Source organism: Orbicella faveolata, unplaced genomic scaffold (assembly GCF_042242905.1).
Source record: "Orbicella faveolata isolate gen_17 unplaced genomic scaffold, um_ofav_v1 contig_46, whole genome shotgun sequence".
NCBI classification, from domain to species: domain Eukaryota; kingdom Metazoa; phylum Cnidaria; class Anthozoa; order Scleractinia; family Merulinidae; genus Orbicella; species Orbicella faveolata.
Window position 1 is genome coordinate 8,127,473 of NW_028301576.1, and position 22,838 is coordinate 8,150,310.

At 37.6% G+C, this 22,838-nt stretch overlaps 2 protein-coding genes across 4 annotated transcripts in view; both read left to right on the forward strand.

Annotated features, from left to right (window-relative positions):
• Nucleotides 1-163: 163 nt before the first annotated feature.
• On the forward strand, nt 164-12,782 carry LOC110050940 (uncharacterized). Its single transcript, XM_089276978.1, has 3 exons — nt 164-4,585; nt 6,251-7,236; nt 11,071-12,782. Exons 1-3 carry the CDS (start codon nt 4,261-4,263, stop codon nt 11,398-11,400), a joined length of 1,641 nt encoding a protein of 546 aa, XP_089133104.1. The 5' UTR covers nt 164-4,260; the 3' UTR covers nt 11,401-12,782.
• Nucleotides 12,783-15,605: 2,823 nt separating this feature from the next.
• LOC110050874 (rap guanine nucleotide exchange factor 6-like) overlaps nt 15,606-22,838 on the forward strand; it is a 39,077-nt gene continuing 31,844 nt past the window's right edge. The window contains exons 1-5 of one of the 3 annotated variants that reach the window (XM_020756848.2): nt 15,606-15,751; nt 16,076-16,941; nt 19,030-19,100; nt 21,602-21,658; nt 22,635-22,718. In XM_020756848.2, the coding sequence (XP_020612507.2) occupies nt 16,852-16,941; nt 19,030-19,100; nt 21,602-21,658; nt 22,635-22,718 (302 nt within the window). In that variant the 5' untranslated portion in view covers nt 15,606-15,751; nt 16,076-16,851. The remainder of the gene's footprint in view (nt 15,752-16,075; nt 16,942-19,029; nt 19,101-21,601; nt 21,659-22,634; nt 22,719-22,838) is intronic. The other 2 variants (XM_020756846.2, XM_020756847.2) reach the window with 2 other exon arrangements.

Sequence of the window (22,838 nt, forward strand, 5' to 3'; positions counted from 1 at the left end):
ATACCTTGGCGTACTCGGAAAGAAGACCTAATGATTCAGACGAAAATGTCTCCTTGAAGTGCTCTTTCCGATGTGAGTGATAGGCACCAATCTCCAAGCACTGAAAACTCTCAAAGCGACTAGAGCAGGTTTATCGAATTAAACAAGTTCTGCTTGAATTTTTGATTCGCGAATATTAGAGCAATTTCGAATTCTTGAATTATGATAAATGATTGCCTAGTTCTTGTAAGGTTTTGTACCAGGCCTTCGCGGTCAATTAATTTTGGTGACGTAGCCCAGACGAACCTCAAACCACGTGACCCAAGAGGATTGACAGCGGTGAAATATCGAAGCCTAGGAACCAGGCAAGATAAACGACAAAAAATCAATTTTACTGCAGAGTGAACAAGTTTCGTGATTAATCTTCTTGATAAACGGAAATTATAAATGATTACATTGTGTGCGCGTTCTGTTTATTGCCCAGAGGCGAGTGAGTATTGATTGCTCAGCTAAAAAACCCACGCTGCTAAATTCAATATCGTTATTCATTTGAATACGTGACTTCCTATTAACGACCTATGTCGCAAACTGTTTGCTTACCTTTTTCATTTCTTAAAAAAATTCCTGAAAAATCGTATTGTAATTTTTTTTATGCCTAGCAAGTGGTATGGTTCAGGTTTGATCCCATCGCCTGGAAACGATGGTAAATCTGTAAGGAAAAATTAAATCTTGCTGCGTGTTTGAAGAACAAAAAAAAAAACGATTACATTGCAATATTATTGTCATATATAAAAGCAACCCTGGAAACGAATTGTCATTAAGAACACATCACGTAATTTGATGATGACGCATGTTGAAGTGAGTCAAGGTTTCTCTGAATATATTGTTATTGCCACACATGGGAATTTGACGTGAAGTCACGTGACTGGTATTTTCAACGATCACGTCTCTGTCAGCGAGTCTCGAAATATATCAAAATCGCTATCATGTGTATTTTAGTGGGTTTCCTAAGAATTAAACAGTGCACAAAAAGCAGTAGGGGTATTCGAAAAATGTTCTGAGATCAACAAAACAAAAGAATTGAGCCAAATTAATTTCCAGTTTGTTTATAAGAAGAAAACAGAAACCTATTTTAATATCTATGGCATACTGATATCTGTAATTCTCCACGGCAAAATGAACAGGCAGTTGGCCAGGTTGGAAAAGTTGAGTTACGTGAAAAATTACAAGCGTGAAACGTGCAGCGTGTCGCAAATCGTGATAAACGACAATCGTGTCTGGAATGATGCTGCAGGTAAATAACAAATAAATAACCGCACTACAGCTTACATTGCTTTTTTAAAACACTATCTGAAAAGTTCTGCCTTAACGGCTGTTCAATTTCTACTATTGTGGGCGATTTCCAGGTTAAAAGTAATTTGTGTGTTTGTTTGTTTGTTTGTTTGCTTGTTTCTGTATAAGGGAAACTGGGTCCTTCTCCATCAAGCACCTTTTCCATACAACAAACTCAGCTGAAACGAAACAAGCCAGCCAGGGGCCAGCTGTAGCAGGTTACGTAAGAGGCGAAAAGAAAAGAGGAATTTAACTTCCAGGCATTCTGCCGCCGTTTAGAAAGCCATAAATAAAATAGGCCAACAAAAGTGAGCGAAGACATTCAATCTCCTCAATTATGGAGTTACATATACCCCCTTTGGAAGCTGGGGGGAACCCGTTCTAATATGTCTCGGATGAATTATTGCGCAACCTTCGGCTTTGAGCGTCGTGCGCTAGCTGGAAAGGAAACTTGAATTTTGATATCAGTGCTATACCGAGGTGTAATCCCAGAAATAGGTTAGAATAAAGAAGAAACTAAGAAATGCGAAGTTTCACATTTAAATACTTCAACTGACTATGAAATCTATCTATATTTTTTAAAAAAAAGAAAGGGAAATTTACCATTTCCTACGTAGACCTACGTAGACCTACGTGGTCTGTTCCCGATAATTATTTTGGGTTTAAGACAACACTGGTATCATCTTCTTACAATTTGTAACACGTAACAATTTTCTTAGGCCGAGTATAACCGCTTTACGGAGTGAAAAATCGACGCGATAAGCGGTCTGGCTAAATTTCTGTGAGAGCAAAATGCAACTTCTTGCGTTGAAAAAAGTTTATTTTATCTCATGACACCGCAGCCGTAATTATCTTATGCGTGGCATATATTGTTCATCGCGAATAATCGTGCGCTAGCTGTCATTACATTCGGCGTCATATTCACTTTTTTATCAGTTTAAATTGGCTCTTACTTAATCAGTTTAAGGCTTTACAATTCTTTCGAAATCTGCTGAAGCGTCTGAAGAAATGTCTTCAACTAGCACACAGTACCGGATAATAATAACTATGACACAGGTTATATCTGGTGATTAAATGTCCATTCATATCGAGCGGTGATAAATATTTCGTCTTTAATTGCCACACGTCACCCTCGGTCTATTAGCTCATAGCCGTAAATGACAGAGACAACATAAAATTCTAAATTTTAAATTCAAATTAGAGGTATATACGCTTTGAAAAAACTGGTTTATTCCTTGTAGGCGATGAATAAAATCTATAAATAAAATTAACAAGTGGGATGGGAAAACACAAAATGTCCCTGTAGTTATTTTTGTTGACTTTCGCGATAAAATGAAAGCGCTCCGTACACGCTAAAATAGAATTCGGAGGGCGAACATTAAATGATTTGCATCTTAAATTCACCGCAACTGGTAATAACAATTTGTCAGATCAATTTAAAATTGATGTGCTACCTACCACCATTAAATGAGGAGGAGAAAAATTGCATCGTTTACCAGAGATCGCCATGACGACCCGTAAATGTTATTGTAGCGAAAGTGGTGAACACTGAAGAAACGGAACGTCCTCTCGCACGACTTTTGTAATTGTTTTTCATGGTCAAACCCAGCATAATAACAAGTTACCGTGCTGTCCTTATTAACAAAAATAAAAAAACCAACACTGCATGCTTTTAATTTGAATACACAATGCATGGCAATGAAATGAAACACACCCTTTCGCCTGCGCTAGGAACTATTGGCAAATGAGCCAAAACAGAATACTTTAAAAATAGAAGAGGACTATAAATTATGTAAAGTGTTCTTTTCTACCCTTTCCGAGGCGTTTTATCTCAGCTCGTGATCCATTTAACAAGTCTAAAATATTCGACCAGGTTTTAATTTGACGCACGAGCCTCCGTCAGTTACCTTACAAATGTAAACACGCGAAACACTTAGTATGCCATGCCTGCTATCATATTTTCACTCCAAAACTCCTTGAGTGTTAATTAGTAAAAAAGAGAGAAACTTGTAGTGAATGTTTCCCCGAGCAAGCAACTCACTAATTCTGCCTTGATTGCTGAGCGTAAAAACTCATTTAAACCCCCGATGCTCTTCCACAATCTAATCTTAGAGAATCAAGTGACCGGGCGAAGTTTTTGAGCCCAAAATATTATCAATACGTCCCTATTTCAAAAGTGATTATTTTTTTTATATATATATTTTACATTAAAACAAAACTGTCAACACGGATATCTTGCTATCTGTTCTCCCGTTTAAAAGAAAAAAAACAACAACAACAACAAAACAAAACAAAAAAAACAAACAGAGGTGATGGCATGATTGAGAAACTGTTTTTATGCACGGTCTGTTAAAAAACACATTGACTTTAGCGAGAACGAATGCGGAACACGCCACACAGTATGGCCGACAGAATATTCAGCATCATGACAATGACGTCACAACAGCTTTTTAGTTTATGGTAACATGATCGAAATTTTATCTCTCGTTACATGCTACAAACGCGTGCGGGTTTCTTTTTCGGCGAAATTACCGTTCACGAATATTCAGGAAAAAAAAATGAAAGTCGATAAAGAAAAAAAAAAAATAAAAATACACATTAATATTGCAGCTCGCGGGAGGGCTTTCGATTCAACGGTTTTCCATCCTGCCTGCTGTAATTAGCGAACCAACTTTAATGAAGGCCTGCCACTGTCGGGGACTGTTTGTGCGCATGCTCTGAGGAACAGGTGTTGAAGCTAGTAACGTCCTCAGTGCAGGCCATATTGTCAAGCCTACCAACCAAACAACGGGTAATCTAGCGGCGCTTCAACCCATTATCATCATGGTTTTTTTCCTCTCGACGCTCGGCTTCACCAGTGGCGTACACGACAGCATCAGATAATGTGAAGTCGTTCAAGTTTTGTATGATTGCCACAACTTTCTTTCCCTATGTTACTCAGGCTTAATTATGGCATTAAGTCAAAACACAAAGAAGCTGATTATAAGGATTGTGTTATTTCTCGTCTACCTTCTCCTTGGAGCTGCCATTTTTCAAGCGATCGAGCTTCACTATGAGAAGAAACAACGGAATGAATTTAAATTCGAAGAGTTCCTGAGCAATAATTTTACGGAAAAGTACAACATTTCGGACGTCGATATGACGGATTTTCTTCAGAAACTCAAGAAAGCGATAGAACTGGGCTTCGATTTGCAGACAGGAGAATATCCTCAAAGGTACCAGTGGCATTTCATGAACGCGTTTTTCTTCGCTGGAAATGTAGTTACTACAATTGGTAAGTTAAATCCATACCCTGCTAATCAGTTGCTGTTGTGATGAACTGGATTTTCCGAAGCGCGCATTTTCTCGCTTACTTGAAACCCGCGCTATAACGTATTAGGGTCTAATCTTGCCCTAGCAACAGACTCAAAGAGAGCTCCACGCGAGTCGACGACTGTATATCAGTTGCAAGCCAAAATCGACATCTACCTTCGCGCCGTAACGTCGGTTAATTCCTCGCTCGATGATGTTTTTTACTTAAAGCGGCGGTGACTGAGTAGATCGACAGTTTTTAGGGAATCGCGTTGATCCTTTTGGATATCACAGATTCGGTCAATTTTGGCTTCGTCTCAAGCAGGCAGCTGTGTACAATGATTGTTTAATATTTAAATTTTTAGGCTTTAAATGCGCTGAAGAAAAAGCAGCATCTAAGATGCGAGCAAATTGTATGACAGTAAAAATATTCCACCACTTTATAAGATTGGAAATCCAATCTTACGCTGTGAGCGAACATATTTTATTTCATCCCTTAAAATGTGATTTCAATATGCTCAAATTGGTCGGCAATGCATAAACCTCTTAAAATTTTCACAATGGGCGCAGGAGAATAAGTACGCTAGCTTACACTCGTCAATTTTCACTCTAAAACGCATAGAAAAGCGAAGAGGCACACTTCAAAACGTTGCTACGGAGCAGAACACTCTTTTATAACCCAAGCTATTTTAATTTAGCCTACAGTAATGCCTAGTCATTTCTCTTCGGTTAATCATAGATGTAGGTAATATCATAAAACATTACGCAAGCCAATTTTATCGGAAGTACAATAAGACCGCGTTCAAAGATACGAGAAAGGTAAAAAAAAAATTACTGTACCATTCAAAACTCAAACATTTGCACTTGCCAGACAACAGGCAAAGCCGACTGCAATTTTGCCGTGCAGAATTACCAACCTTTTTGTCGTTAAGAGAAAATCGGGTATAAATTTCGGTACTAACAAGGTTTTTATTTTCGATATGCTTGTTTTCATTCGACCCGCCTCGCAGATTCTAGCCGCAAAACGCAATGCGGTCGTTTCCCACAACAAAGCACTCAAATGCTTTAGATAAACAACATATCATCGAACGGTTAAGTATTCCTTGCCTCGAATGCTAATGTACAATAGTCAACTGGGGCAAAGTTTAGGCGTGTAGTTTAAAAATCGCTTTTCAGGAGTTTGATATATTCAGAGCGGTTCTTCCAGCATTTCTCTCCGTGTGGTTTCCATTAGCATTATACCAGCCAAGCTGCCGGTAATTATGATCACAACTCAGCCACGCAAATTAATAACAACTTCGTCGGGCTTAAAAGGGATCTGTATTTAACTCATATGTCGCTTTCAAACAAATATTTGTAGGAGCTTAACGTTCTACGGATGGCATGTTGTCGAGGGGTCTAACAAGGCAAAGGGACTCAAATCTTTTCAGTAACAAATAAATAGCTCGATATTTTGAGCCCATGAAAAGGAAACAAAATGCTCCGAACTGAGCCAAATTTCTGTTTTTGCCTTTTCACAAGAATTTAATTAATAGCTGTTAGAAGACAATTTGCTTTTTCTTGTCGCATAACGCGATAGCGTGTTCTATTTTCTCGTGTGTGTTCGTTTTGCTCTGAAAGTTTGTTTGCATTTCTCTTTATCCGACAGGTTACGGCCATTTAGTGCCCACTTCCTTCTGGGGACGTTTTTTCTGTATCTTTTACGCCCTGGTGGGCATTCCCCTAACAGGCTTAACCCTTCGTTCCGTGGGAAACCGCATCTCGGAGGGAATTTCAACTATTATCAAAGGATTCGAGAGAAAAGTGTACAACAGAGAAACGGAGAAACTGGAAATCAAGACTGCTGTCATAGCGTTCATTTTGCTTTCAGCCATTATTATCTTTCCAGCCTTTGGATTTGAAGCTTTGGAAGGATGGACGTACTTCGATTCTGTATATTTTTGCTTTGTAACTCTAACAACTATCGGTTTTGGCGATTTCGTACCGGTATATGTGAAAAAGAAATATCCCCAGGACGATGCCACTCCTGTTGTTTTGGAGTTCCTTAACCTTATCTACATGGTGGTTGGACTTGCTGTCATGTCTGGCGTTATCGTCTCCATTAGTGGAGTCATTGAGGAAAAAACGAAGCTTATTGCTATGCCAGATCCATTTGAGACTTTGAAAATTGGAAATCTGAACTCTAAAGCGCTGCGGAAACTAGGAATGGGCCCCAATGGGCCAGATGGTACGCGACCTCAACGAATGCCTCCGAAGCTCAACTCTTCCGTTGTACGAGGTCTTGACACAGGATCGAATCTGGATCGTAGTCAGTCTGCAGATAATATGGATTTTCAAGGCCCGACGCCTATACTTCATTTGAACAAAAGTACACTGCCGTGTGAAGGAACTACAGAAAACGAGGGATCGCCTCAAAATTCCAAAAAGCCTAAATTAGTGTTTCAAAATAAAGTTGTTCCCGTGAACTCCGACGGAGTTTTACACGAACCGACGGATAGAAAGTTTTCTACTTTATCATCTTTTGAGAACAGGAGCGACAGTCATGACGAAATAGAAAGGGAACTTGCTCCAGACAATGGTGGGAATTCACGCAGAAATACCTTAACGGAGAAGACGGGGAGCAAAAACGAACTCGTAAGTAAACTATGCTCTTTATCCTGCCGTAACATTAGCTCATTTATTTTCCACTTGGCAAAACTAAGGCTATTGATCCTGATGTCTCATTATCCACGCCTAACAGACGAGAAATTGTTTGTTCGCTTTTTTCCTTTCCCGTGAAGATGATGGTAGAAGAAGGGAAAATATTTTTTGACCAATTTTCGAGAACGAGTTTTAAATGACTCCTTTTAGTTTTGTTTATGAGAAAGCTCGAGAAAGATTATACGTTTAGCTTCGGGTTAAACTGTCGTCAAGGATGCTTATGTGGCTGGAATAGCCGTCGGTCACGTTTTAAACGATTTTCTAGTCAAATGCTGTTCGACAAAAAGGGACAGTGTGTTATCGCGACCTTTAAAGCGAATTTTTATTCCTGTTTTGACGTACGAGTGATGAGCTAAGTATTTCATGTCAATGAGTGTCTTTACGAAACAAAGACGCCTTAGAATTATACATAAGGATGTCACATTTTCAATAGAAGCACCTGTAATTTCGCTTGTTTTTATGTTCGACTTGCTCAGAAATTAAAATGTGATGAACCCACATTAATATTCAATGCGCCGGCCTTAAGTTTCACACGTTCATGAAAAAAAACACCTTTCTTCTAATTACTCCGAAGAATATTTCTTATCGTTAACGGCTTTAAGTTTGCTTACGATAAGAGATGTTTATAGTGTTTAACAACATTGTCTTTTTCTTCAGTGACTTTTATATTCTAGGTAGCCCTTGAGTTGTATGTAAAAAGCGTAAGTTTGTCTTGTGAAAAACGCAACTTGTTCGCGACGCCGACTCTTGTTTGACAACCATAAATTGAACGGTAATTATTCGGTATGAAAGAAACTCACTAGTTATTTGATAATCATTATTCCAGCTTTGTTTATCCGTTGAACAAACTTTTGCGACGTCTGGGTGACTGACTGACAGGCAGGCATATATAACTTGATGGTTTGGCAACAAAAACATGTCGCTTAGCTCCGCAACATAGCCGAAAGCATTTTGGAGAAAGACAGTTGCAAATTGTTTATTTTTTTCCTGCGTGACGTGTTCTTTTGAGCCTTTTTGACAGCTGTTCTGTCTTGTTTAATAATGAGCCGTATTTTCGAGTGTTAATGTTTTTCATCGTCTACACCTCACTCTACACTACGATTTTAATCTCTGTTAGACTTTGCCCAATCATTAACCGTATAAATTTTATATAAATTGTATTTCACTAGATTATTTTCACCAGATGTTGCAACATTCATAACTTTATCACGAGGCAGTATATCAAGCTATCCCTACCAAAGGTTAAACTATAAATTCTGGGAAAAGCACATTTCTTTTTTGTTGCGCCAAAATTTTCAACGAACCCCTGCTCATAGAGTTAATCCCGAAAGCATTCAGACTTTCTGCCGTCGAGCAAAACGTTTCTTTTATCTCAACTTTTAATTGCAGCTTTTATTGTAATTTTTGTATTGTAATTTGCATAGCATAGTTTTCTTTTTACCTTCTTAAATTTTAATGTAATGTATTTTTTAGATGCAGGGTCTCCATAGATACCAGGCTTTGTGCTGAGTAAACAAATAAAATTTTATTATATAAAACGCTTTACTTTACTTTAGATTCCTCTCGCAGTACTTCTGTCGTTATCTATGGACAAAATTAAAGCGCTTTAAATACTAAACTATTCAAAGTGCGGCCGGGGTGCAATTTCTGGCCAGGAATTGGTCGAAATTTTAGCTGTCATGACGCTTTCTTTTTAATTAGTGTAACTGAGACGGAATTGGTCAAAATTTTAAATGTCAGCTGAGAGATTTTATTACATGCATAATCATAGCTGAGATCTTCGAACTGCAAAATTTACTGATAGATTAAAAAGGGGCTGAAATGAGTTTAACTCAGTGATCTGAGAAAACGCCAAAATCTAACTGATAACTGAGGCTACAGGGTGGAACCGTGGAGTAAATTATGTAAAAGAACCCAAACCGTAAATTAATCATAAAGTCACCGCTTAAATTCCTCCATAAAGAATTTTTCTCGCATTGATTAGTGCACATACGGTATGGATTTGTGATAGGATCAAATAATTTTCGTGTTATAATACTTGGAAACCCAACTATGTCGATAAAAGGCGTATATTACAGCCTGTAATTGAACAAACGGGACTTTTATTCGGATTGGCGCTAAGACCTGATGTTGTCACTATGCGACTGTGAAATATGCAGAAACATAGAGCAAAGTCTTTTCACTTATTTAGAGTGAGGTCTCGTTTCAATTTCGGCTCGTCTTGTTATCATAGTCGACATCGCGTCGTCATCGTCGCTGTCATCATCATCATCATCATCATCATCCTGCTCATTATCATCATCATTATCAACACGGGTGCTTTGCATTGTGGAACGCATATTGTAGGGCATCTCGTCTTGTTGTACGCGGTAAAATGCCCAGTTACCAGAAAAAGACAATTCGAATGAATTCCACGAATATCACTTGTTCAGTTTGGCATCTGTTCCGAGACCTGTACTTGAATATTCTGATAGGTGATTCGCAGCCAGTCCCGGGAGACATCATAAAAAGGCGTGAAACCTGTGTTGTGGTGGTCTGGCAAATAAAACAAGCTTAGAAGTGATGAGAAGTCACCACTAAGTTAACAAGTCACTGCGTTAGGCAGGTTTTCATATCGAATCACTACGATGGCTGCCATCCTTGCCACCACTACAAAAGACTGAGCGGTCCTTATGACTACGGTGTCCATAGTAACAGCGATCTCATTATGGAGCTTAAATCTATCTCGGCGATCATTGTTACAACGATCGATAAACTTTCTTTGGCAGCGACAACAACATGTTGGCAATTACGTCAAATACAAACCAAGAATACTATAGTCTTGATTGAGAATATAACACAAACAGCGGTAGTAAACATTATATTCCATCACATTTAATACAGAACTTAACGTTTTGTATGCTGGTCCACATACATTTTCAGAAGTGGCTGTTACAATTTTTTTGAAAACTATATATATATCGTAAATATTAGAGGTCTGGAACCTAGACTTACAAAAATGATCTACAGCAGTACGTTTTTAAATGTACATAACTTTGCGGTAATTTTTAAATTCTGAATTTTTTTTTATCATGTAGTCTTAATTTTACGCAGGTCCCCTTTTGTTACCAGCCTATGGCTGATGGGGCTACCCTGCCTAAATAAAGACGGCTTGACTTGACTTGACTTGACTTAACGTTAACCTGGTAACCGCTGTTTGTGCTATATCTTAATCAAGCTATGATGTCCTAAGAACGAGAGTTTATACCATACTACAGCTACAGTCTTCATTGGCTTGATGATGAAATAATAAAGCGGTAGATGGAAAATATAGGTTCGGCTTCATATAGCTGCTTATAAACTGTTCTACCAAGTGAGACGGACTCTGTCAGACTCCCTTCTGTTTCATCCCTCTCCGAGCAGAAAGAAAAGAGACTGGCAGGCTAGAATTGTTCAATTCTTTCTTCAAAAAATCTCCCATTACGAACCTACATACCCGAGTTGAAGATAATTTTGTAAACACATACCATCTTGTGAAAATATTTATAGAAATAGCAGTTTTCAAGTTACTTTCTCCTAGAGTGGCGGCAAATGCACTCTAGCGGTAAATCATTCAAACCCTTGCTACGTATGTATGCACTTTAAGGTTTTTGTAGTTCGAAATACTTATCGCCATTTATTCTATTTATTGAAGCTCGTAACTCGAAATGACATGACGTATAAAGGTTACTGAAACGCGGTCGTGTCCAAGTCTAACAACTCTTACTGTTGTTTATCACGTTTTCTTAGGTTGTTCAGGTCCAGATTACTCCGGTCCCAACCCCTCGCTCTTCGCCAATACCTTCTCCAGTACTGACAGAACAAGACGAACGTTCAAATCCGAGAGAAGAGCCCACACTAGAAGTTGAAGAACATAAAATCATTTTTACAAACAAACATAAGCCGATAAACGGAGAACGCATGCCAAGCATGAACCATGCTCTGTCCGTAGAAAAGTTTGGCAAAGGTTCAGTCATTTTGAATGGCTGCGTTGGTCAGCCTAAGGAACAGAAAGACAATCATGCTAAAGTGCAAACGCCAGCACTGAAAGAAACTTCTCATCAGCCTATAAACAGGTGACGAAGGCAGGCAACTAACGAACTAAGGACTAGGCAAGGAGTGATTCATACACAGATAAGAATGGCTGGCAGAGTTGATGAATACCCCGGGCAGTGTGCCAAAACCTAAAGCAGGTTTTAGCCAATCAAAGCAAGGAAAGCAAATCACGTTACTAACCACCTGATAAGAAGTCGCTCCAGGCTTCTCGACGAACTCGAGGAATGTTACGGAGTACCTCCAAAGATTACTTGAAATTAAATGGATAGCGACCTAGGCTTCAAGTCTCGAGGATATCCAAGTACCGCAGTAAAATTGGCGTCCGCGCATTGAAGATCATTGCTTGCGCATGCTAACTCGTGCTTGAAAATATATTGCAACTTGCCATTTACGAGGCGACTGCACCAAACGATGAATTGGAACTCTACAACCACAGGGCATAGGTTCAAAATGTCCTTGTTTCTTAGAACAAGGGGTGTAAAAAAGGCGAAAGAAATAGTTACGCCTACATTGTAACGTTGTCAAGGCCACGCCAGAACTGACATTTTCTAACAAGTTCCCTTTCACTAGAAAGCTTGAAAAAGGAGACATGAAAAATATTACAATTATAATGCTAATACCAAATATCAACTTACAAAAAAAGGTCCAGTTAAGCTTTAAATACAGGAACAACATTGGGGTTTACAGTCAATGGCCTGCTCATTTCCAGGCTCCCTTTTGTATTTTCCGCCATCATGCGGCAATCGTTTTGTAAGCTCCAGGATAGGAAAATCAAAAATTTCATTTCCGGATTTTTTCTGAACAAGGTCGAGATGATGCTACGTTGAAAGGTTAAGTTTTAGTTTCTATTTGTTTTTTTACAAAGAAATTCATACATAATTCACTAACGTGAAGAAATAATAGTTTTGTATTAAACTCAATCAACAGTCAATTCTGAATAGCACTATAGAAATGCCAGAGGTCTCTCCATTCCTCGACACAGGTCCCGTCTAGATTCGCCCGAGAGGGTTTAGGTCGAGCTGTAAGAAGACCGCTGGCATTTCATGTTAAGACGAAAGTCGTATTAAAAAGTACATTCGGTTGCTGCTATTTAATTAAGCAGCTATTTAATATTAGGGCTCAGTAATGTCTTTTCAATTTGAGACTAAAGCAATGTTTTATATCACTGTAGTAACAAAAGGCACGCAGACTAGTGTAATGCTGTACAGATGCGAGAACAGATGTAATGTAAAGCTATAGTTGCCATCATAAAATATAACTCAATATGAAATGAAAAATAATAGTAAATAAAGATGAAAACAATAAAATAATAGGAAATAATTGTAATAACTGGTAACAAATTGATAATTAGGCTGTAAATAAACAAGAACAAGATACTTTCCTTAATAAAAAGGCAAAACAATTTATCTTTGTCTCCTTTTCATCGTAAAGAAACCGAAGACGTTTCTTACCTTGTTGTTGATAAACTGACTAAGAAATGAAAATTTCTATGAAGTATCTTTGCGACGCGCTTTCTCAATTAATATTAGGAACGTTCAATAACTGACACGAACTCTAAATTAATAATTGAAACGAAACCGAGGGCAAACCAAATTTTACCTAACCAGAAATGTAACAGGGCATTTAAAACACAAAAGAAAGTGTACAACCACTGGTGGATCAAAAGGTCGGCAGGAAAGATGTCGAGCTCCGAAGCGTGCGCATTGATATTAATTAGACATTGAAAAGAAAATGCGTGGACTTTGCTCGCGTAGTTTGTGAAATATCTATTTTCCATACAACAACAACAACAACAACAACAACAACAACAACAACAACAACAACTTTGTTTGTACTCATCCAGCTAGAAATTAGATGAACAAAAATAATTTTAAAATAAACAGAGTACATGGCTACCCATATCATATAGCCCCCTGGCTATTTTAAGAATTGGTGCCCTGTAAAATGCACTAGAAGTGTATAATACCATTTTTCGAGGAGTTCAGACTCCTGATTTTGCTCAGTTTCGCAATGCATGCAGCTGAAGTTAAAACTCAACGAGTTCTGCGTAACTGAGTCTATGCTTGGATTCTTGACAGGTTTTGTGTTGGACAGGGAAAACTAAATCGTAGTCGAACCTAACTCTACGTGGGAGGCGCGGTGGCCTCATGGTTAGTGCACTCGTCTCCGGATCGAGTGGTCCGAGTTCGAGCCCTGGCCGAGGACATTGTGTTGTGTTCTTGGGCAAGACAATTTACTCTCACAGTGCCTCTCTCCACGCAGGTGCATAAATGGGTACCGGCGAACTTAATGTTGAGGGTAACCCTGCAATGGACTAGCATCCCATCCAGGGTGGAGTAGAAATACTCCTAGTAGCTTCATGCTACGGAAACCGGGATAAGCTCCGGCCTCATGAGTCGCCACTTGGCTTGTATGCAGACTTTGCGTAACCCTACGTAGCCTCCTTCGCAGACGCTATATTTGCTCGTCACGCAATCTTCCTCCCCCATGAACTGCGGCTGAAACACAGGGCTATTCACATAGCCCATGCACATCGCACTTCCCGATAGGAAGCAGCTCAGCGAACTTTGGACCCAGAGAAATTTTTCAAGAGCCTTCAACGGATATATACAAGCATGGCCATTCAACTAGAGTTTCCTCATAACAGTGTAAAACCGTCGATGTAAATCCTTATCAGCCAATCATAAGCTAAACATTGTGTATCAAAATACACAACGACCCGGCACTGATTGACTGTAAACTAATTTCCACCTGATCTCCAGCTAATATTTACGAACCCAGGGAAAGGACTGTGCTGTTTGTTTTAGCAGACGCAGCAGACGTTCATGGGGAGGAAGATTGCGTGACGAGCCCAAAGAGCGTCTTTGTTGGAGGCTATCCCCTACGGACACCCCTCTGTTACGGAGAGTTCTCTTCACTTTTAGCCGGAACCCCCTAAAAGTATTGGGCCGGGGACCGCCGGGGACAGTTCCCTTGGACCTGGCATATAATGTTCTTTATAAGTAAACCCTCCATTGTACAGACTATCTCTAACACGGACAACAGGCACTAAATCGCGGCCAAGAGAAGAGAAAATCAGGGCCGCTGAACCAGCGATGATTGCGTCATCAATACAATTAACTGTTTACAGTTTCAGACCCCGCTCCCATGGCCTTTTCCCAAGCAAGGTATCCTGTGCCACACAGCAATTTTTTTCTGCCAACGTTTTTGCGCATTGTACCTGAAACAGGCTATGAAATAGTACAGTCGATTACCAGCCGTAGGTCAAGAAAAACCCGCTCTTGGTTTTGGCTAATTTCGACAAATGAGAAACCACCATCCCGATGGAGCTAGGCTCGATCAGCGGCCGAAATCGTGCTTGACGTGAAAACCACGATGATCGTTTTATCTATCAAAGGTTGGTATTATTGTAGACTAACGTTTACATCAGTTATCGCTAGTTGTTCTAGCCACGTTAAGTAAATTAAATGATCCCTCTGTGAAGCCTGTGTTGTACTGTTTCCTCTATGGATACCAGCCTTCGAGCTGGATGAGCCACCTTGGAAACACACCGACGCAAACTGCTTTTTAGTTAGTTCGGTTAAAATCTAGCTTAGATAGTTGTATTACAAGTTATCAATTTGACGCAAATTGTTCCTTGCTTGAAAGTAACTATTGCGCCAGTTATTCAGATGGGAACCCAACCACGACTGTATATCCCAAACTATTTGTCCTCCTTTATCTCCTTTTCTATCTCTCTTTAACACTTTATTTTTTAATCACAATTGTAAATTATTTCATTAGTGCTATTTATTGTTATTTCATTAATGCTATTTATCACATTTATATGTATTCTATTTTTTTTCTGACACCTCAGTAAAATTTATGTTTATGAGAGTTTAAATCAAAATTGAATAGAATTGAATTGAATTGAACTGAAATGAAATAAGTTTTCCTTTTTCTTGTACCCTAACAAATTTTCTCTCCTATGCTTTTCATTACATAATGGGACTGTCACTAAATTTTTAGTTCCATTTAATTTTTAAAGCAGTATTCTTCGTTTAATTGTTTCATTCTAAAGATTATACTATTTTCTTATTTTCACGGTTATTTTTGATGAATGAACTTCATTCATTTTCCCCCCTATCAGTAGACACGGTGCGGACTTTTTCCGGACCTATTTTTCCTTGGTCTTCCGGTTTGTTCCTTCTTCGTACTTAGTCCTTCCTCAGCAAACCATGATCACCTGACCATAGTAACTTCCGCTTGATTAACATGTAAATGCATTGATATCTTTTCAAAACTTCAACCTCACTGCGAACAATTAAGTCGAACTTGAAATTCAGAAAGTGGACTAAAGGAGCTTTTAGTTGTTCACTGTTGTTGCTTGATACGGGTGAGTCAATCTTGTCTTTTCTTTCAGGTGCGAAGGCACGGAAATCGCATTGCCAAATCGAAGCTTATGGCATCCCAGGAAGACGTTTTGTGGTTGTCCTAATTTTCGAGAAATGATTTCTGTGTGGAGGCCATTTCTTGGATTTCATTAATGTGGGCTGCTAATTTCATCCACATCGTTCTGAGAACACGTTAAAATGAGGGTTTATATCCTAAGCGAATGTTACTTTTTCGTGACTAAATAAGTAAGCTTCTGAACTTCGTTACGGCTTGCCCTTATTCAGCCGATTTAACTCACTGTATTTATATTTTATGCTTATTTTAGGTTGTTAGTGAAGACGAAAGGCTGTGAACAGATGTGTAGTGTCGGTCCTTAACCGGCGTTGACGAAAACACGTCAAAGAAACTGTTTGCTTGTTATCCTCCATCTTGTGATAAGTTCGCGTAAATAACGACGACGAGCTCAAATGAGCACTGTGTTTGACGGATGTGCAGCGTGGCTTACACTTCAGTCGTGAAGGAGAGGAAGCCACCAGAATTTCAAAATTGAACGTTGGATAAGGAGCTTTCTTCCTGTTTAATTTGGCGCAGCCGTCAACTGTTTACTACGAAAGTTACGCTGTTGATTTTTCCTCGCGTTTGGCACGTCTGGTGGCAGGATAACCAAGGACTCCGTCGTAAACTGGTGATTTCATAAACGCCGGTCTTTCAGACGGAAAAACTCCCGACTAAATACAACTAACAAGGGCTTTTGACTGCATTATACATTCAGTGTTGTTGAACTGGAGACAGGGGGCTAGCATAAGCTTCAGCACTGCTTGATCTAATCTCGGCTATTTATACACCGCCATTTTGTTAGCCGCGAAATGTAAATACATTTACACTAACTTGTTACGTACGAGCTGTTCTGTTGAAATGTGAAGGAAGCTTATAGATTTTCTTAACGTTATTGGAATGCAAGAATTTTCGTACAGGGATTTCAAAGTCACTCAAATCACGTATGGCTTCATTCTGTGGACAGACGAGTTTTGAATTAGCTGTTCTGTCAAGAATTGAGCTTATACCCACAGGTTGAAGACTTCTCTCGGCGATCGAGACACAATGACTATGGCTTTTGGTGAAAGTAATTTGAACAATAATTCTGAGTTTATAAACTGTCTTCGAAAGCCTGTTGACCACCGAACAAATGAGGTAAGTGATATTAAATTGTGCTAGCAATTTGACTATTTTACAGATTGCTGAATATGAGCTAAGCTTTAATAGCACTGTGAGCTTTGATCAACGAAATCGACAACACTGCGAATTACTCTGAATAGTTGTCAATTTCACGACGTCAATGAATGAGTGATAATCATATTTTATTTAAGCTTACCGCGATTGAGCGGAAGCGATCTTAGGCTGAACAGAGGTGCACAAATTGCAATTCACAAATGCGAGGCACGAAAACAAGCGTAAGGAAATCTTGCTATATGCGTGCAAAATAGCGAAAATGTGAGTTGCGTTCGTTGTACATTCGAGAGTGAAATTGAATGGCTATTTTGAGCAACAATCGCCGCTTTCATATACCAGCATTTTTCTTTCGTTCCGCATTGCAACTTGATAAAACTGACCAGCTTTTAGCGTAATTTAATAGAAAATGTTTGGACATAAATCGTCTTGTATCAGTAGTGAGTGACAGTAACCACACTATCATTAGGCTTATAGCGAGCTTAATTTTTACAGCATATCTTTGTTTTTGTTTTTATCAATACGTGAATGGATTTTTTAACAAACAACACAAAACTTTATTAAGATTTAATTACTTATATCTTTGTCATCTTATTCTGTATAAATTGTTAGTGACAAACCTTTTGCTTGTATATATGCACAAGGTGAAAAATTTGTTCCACTCCTAGGTAGGAGTTCTACTGCATTATAGACTTTCTGTAATATTTAACAAAAACATCAGCAAAAATGCATTTATCCCACAAACATTTCTTAATGAGATTAGTTAATTAGGTCACAAAATTGCATGTACTACTAATACCTGAGGAACATAACACTAGAGCGGCATATAGTCTGTTGTCATTCAGCAGATATTTTGTACAAGGACTAGATATAGTTTTCATATTTATTTCGATATGAGTCTGTTGGTGTTTTTTGGGGTCTTAATTAAAACTTCTTGTACATGCTCATGTATGTGTATGTCTAGTAATACACATACATGTAGCAGAGTAACTTTTCTACAACACAGATTTAATTTACCACAGGAATATTTTCTACCCTCTCTGGGTGGAATACCTCTTTCTAATTGTTTACCACTAGCAACATTTCTTAAATTTTCTGAGAGACTGTTAGCTTGTGGCTCAGATGTTTATCAGTCAGTGTCTTGATCCTCTTGAAAAAAATTCAATCTTTGATAGAATTTTAGGAAGGAGAGAGACTTAGGATGTGAGGATTAAATCTCTCCTCAGAATACTGCACACAAATGCACATCTCTGAAATGTTGTGCACTTAATATATATAAAGATATAAAACTACTTTAATTGTATTCTGTGGAGTAAACAATAGAACTCCAGTCAAACATGTATGTATATTCATATACTATAGATGGTTAAAACATACACCATACAACATATTACTACATGTAACCCCATTTGAGTAATAACAAACAGTATATTGTACATGTAATGAATACACTGTTTATTCCATGGTTATCTATGCTAGATCACTCTTTAGAACTTCTTCATTTTCCAAGTATTTCCTTACACTGTGTGTGTGGCTAAAGTAAATATTTTGCTTTTGTTCACTAAAGCTTGATTAAATTGGAATTCAAACTAGTTGCCTTAATTGACAGGAGGCTACTTGATTAGCAATGTTTTCTTCTACGCTTCTTGACAGGAGAAATCACAGCTCACAGGGAAATTAATTGGCTTTATCACTACTGAATTTAAATTCACAAACTTACATGTACATAGAAAGACCCAATTCAAGTTTTGTGGAGATTGATGTCTTAGGTGACAATTTTATACCTTAGCTGAGACATGACATTAACATCACAGCCTTGTAAAATATAACAAATGCTAATTTCTAGAATTGATCTAGGACTGATATGCCAAAATACAGTAAAAACTCCAGTCCTATGTGCTTCCTTTTCAAAATTAATCTACCCCCTTACTTCACCTGGGCATTTATAATTTTGGGCAGAATAGTTTCCACAATTGGGCTACATGTATTTATATCTAGAGAAGATTTGAACATTTTTAATGTTACTGTAATATTTCACATTGTTTTCTTTAGGATGTTGAGACTATCTTTTGTTGTTTATCCGGGATGCAGGCCGTGGCTGGTCTGTCTGAGTCTTCTGTCAGGTTAGTGCATCACACAAACAGAATTACGCAAAAATATGTTACGTAAATTATGTACACGTACATAGCCAAATTCACATTACACATGTACATGCTGGTATATATATCAATGTTTTAAAAGCCACTTGAGTAAAGTACTATAAAAATAGTGTTAGTATAAATACCAATGGAACATGAATTTACATGTATGAAGCTGAAAGCTAATGAGTTACTATTTTTGCTATTTATAGACATAGGGGGTGTTAGCAAAGCATTATTTTCTAATTATAAATGTTTACTGCAAAAAGATACAATGTGATCATTACCTTTTATTATACTGTACATGTAAGCCATGTTGGCTTAAATTTTGAATAGGTTTCTAATACATGTAAGACAGTGTGTAGCTACATGTGAAAGGGAGTGAGTCAGTTTGTTCTTGCCAGTTGCTGTCAGCAAATAAATGTAATTCTTTAAGAAGTTATATGTGCACAAATGGATGGTTAATTTTGTAAAAATGAGCATATAGTGTTTACAAGTGCATCTACAGTGTATGCCAACATTCAAGGATTATCCAGGAATCTCCCGGATACATACTGATTCTCCCAGTCTCCCGAAGGGGTCACTAAATCTCCCAGATACAAAGGAGAGCTACAGTGCATTTTTGACACTTACTGTGCCCAATTTTTGGCACTTTTCGGGAAAATGTTGGAATATTTGATGCATTTTTGTGGTTGAATTGGTCAAGCTCTAATTATAATGATAACATTTTTAAGAGTTGAGAACTTAGGTAAAATTGGCGATCTCCAAGATTTCAAATTTTTCAGGTTGTCTCTCTGTATATGTATGTGTGTTACAAAAATGAAACATTTTGTAACCAGGAATATAAATCAATTGTCAGTAATATTGTTATAGTTCCTTGGAAGCAAGGGTTTTTTTAAACAGGAAGTGTTTGTACCCTGTAGGGGGAAATTATCCAAAATATTGGCTAATCCGTAATTTTGTTGTGTTTATGAAGGAAAACAATATAATTTTTTTTTATCATGTTTCAACACTGGAGCTTTCTTTTCTTTTTTGTTAAAGATATTGCATTAATTTTGTTATATCCCTAATGGAGACACTCTTAAATTTATAACTTCTTTTAGACTAATAATTTTTAAAAACATTTATGTAATGTTTAAAAAACGAGCAGCAATACGTTTTATCAGATTTAAAACACGAGGTGTAGCTGAATGTTTTAAACCTGATAAAACACATGTTGCAGGTTTTTCGAACAGCTTCAAAAACGTTTGTGGTAGATCTACTCATTTGTTGAATAATGCTTGGGTTTATTATTATTTTTCTGGAGGAAATCAGCTGCAAAATTTAGCCGTGTCTTTATCGAATTTAAAGACACTCATTAAACATTCATTTCTTTCAAATGTATTTTCCTTTATGAATTATTAATGATTTTGAAGTAACCATAAAGTTTTTGAAACAATAACTTACTGAAAGCAATGCCAGTGAATATTTTAAGATTGATCAGTTCTACAGTTCTTATTAAAGGAGTTCTGATCAGGTAAAAGAATGATTAAAATATATTATTTGTAAGCTTTCAATGGTTCTAAAGAAAGTCTATAAACATACAAAGGCAAACTTTTTTAAACTGCCTTGAAAGATTCTATCATTCATTTCTTTGATCAATAAATTATCCAGTTTGGATCTTGATGCAAAATTTGCAACCAGGAAGATTTCAATGTGATACCAAAATTCCCTTAGAAGCTTGGATGCATTTTTTTGTGTTTCGATCTGTATTCTCTATTATTTAGATGGCCCTGAAAGATCTGGAGCTATAATTTGCAGTTTTATTCACTCAATGACACACAGTTGACACATGTTAATACACTTAGATATCACCAAGGCACGACTAATTAATCTGTAGGAATCAAACAGGTGTCAGTGAAAACATTTTTGACAATTCAAGAAAACAAATGAGAAGTATTTCATTTGTTGAAGGGAAGAGTCCATGACTTTTGATTGTTTGTGATTGTAATGTTGATTTATAAGGTTCGTTATGCAATACAGCCAAGCAATGTGCGCTTAGTAACCAAAAAATCTATCTCATTAATTTGTTCTTGAAAATATGTTTACCATCCTTCTCTGTATATTTAATTGCCCTGTCAATTTTTGTAATTACATGTATTGCATGTGCCTGTAATTGTGCCTTGCACAACTTTATTATTAGGTATATATTCTTAGTATGCAGATTTAATCAATGTACATCATTGACAGCGTAGACTTTGGTGTGTGAAAACCCTTGAGAAACTTGCCTGCCAGATAACTAAGGAAGAGCCTTTCAGAAAGAAATAACCAAAATAGGTGACTTCTTTGGATTATCTTGTACAATGTAACTATTCCATTTGTAAGGGAAATGACTGTTTTGAGTACATTGTTCCATCTACTCAGTCTCAGCCAGTCACATATCACCAATTAATATATTCATGAAACTGTTGTTAACATAATTAACATGCCTTTCATCTAAACTCCAGAGCCATGTCAGAGACTGCAAGATATGAGGCAGAAGATTCCAATTATTTACTTTATGTGTGAGTTTTTTACTGGATAATCAACTGAAATACAGCTTAATCACTAGCTCAGGGTTTTCATTACGGGCCAGGCACAAGATAAATTGGCCGGCTGTAACAGTGATTTTGCCCACCTGGTGTGACCATCTAGAGGAAAGGTTTTTTAAAAAGAAGTACAGTTCAAAACGCTTTGCCCACCTGTGAAAACCAGTTGCCCTCTTGCTGAAATGCTTAATGAAATCCTTGCTAGCCGTGTAGTAATTATTGTAAGTGAAGTTCTTGCTATTAAAAGTTTGACTTTGAATTAATTTACATGCGAAAGGGAACATTTGTACGTGTACACTGTGTTCAAAACAAACATGACTGTTTGTTCCTGTTGTACCCCAAATGTGTTGAGAAATCTCTGTTGTGTAAAACTCACTGGTGACACGAACTGAGCATCAGCTGCAATTAACGATAAGAATTGTTCTTCTTTTGTGAGTTATACAAGGATGCAGCAAACCATAATTAACTAGGTTAAGGTGCAATTGTACGTAACTATTATGTTTAATGAATGAAAAGTCCCTTGCTATGATTGTGTAGATTGTCAGACCATAAAACTTGGTTACAAGTGGGAGCCTGGCAGCTTTTTTGAGTTCCTCCAAACTTTCAAAAGTGTTTCTGTAATTCAATGGAAACATGTACAAGGAAAAAAAATATTTGCGTTTCATTTAGAAAACACTGCAAAAATGCACATATATACACACATCTTTGCTAGCACCATCATCCTTCTATCAATATAGAAGTTTACTGTGATATGTGCATTCTTTCAGGGAGGGGTTAAATTAATGCTTGATAATTAATCAGAGTTAGTCATTTTTTGCTTTATTTAATGTTGATTTCTATTGACTGCATGTAATTTATCCATCTTTTCCTATTTGACCCTATTTCTTTAGTATCCACAACTTTGCATAGCATTGGTGAAGTTTTAATCTTTTCTTTTAATTTGGATTGTTAGGGCGGATGATATTGCGGCTTGCTGGTATATATTGTTGTCTGGTTGTGTTTTTCTGGATGGATGTATGTATCTACCAGGAAGCAGGTAATTTACTTCTGGTTTACCGTTATAATTATTGATTGCTTTACAGTATTTCAGTTTTGTGCATAGTCTGTCAAATGTACAGTGTTGTTCACATATTTTACTGTTTACCAGATTAACATT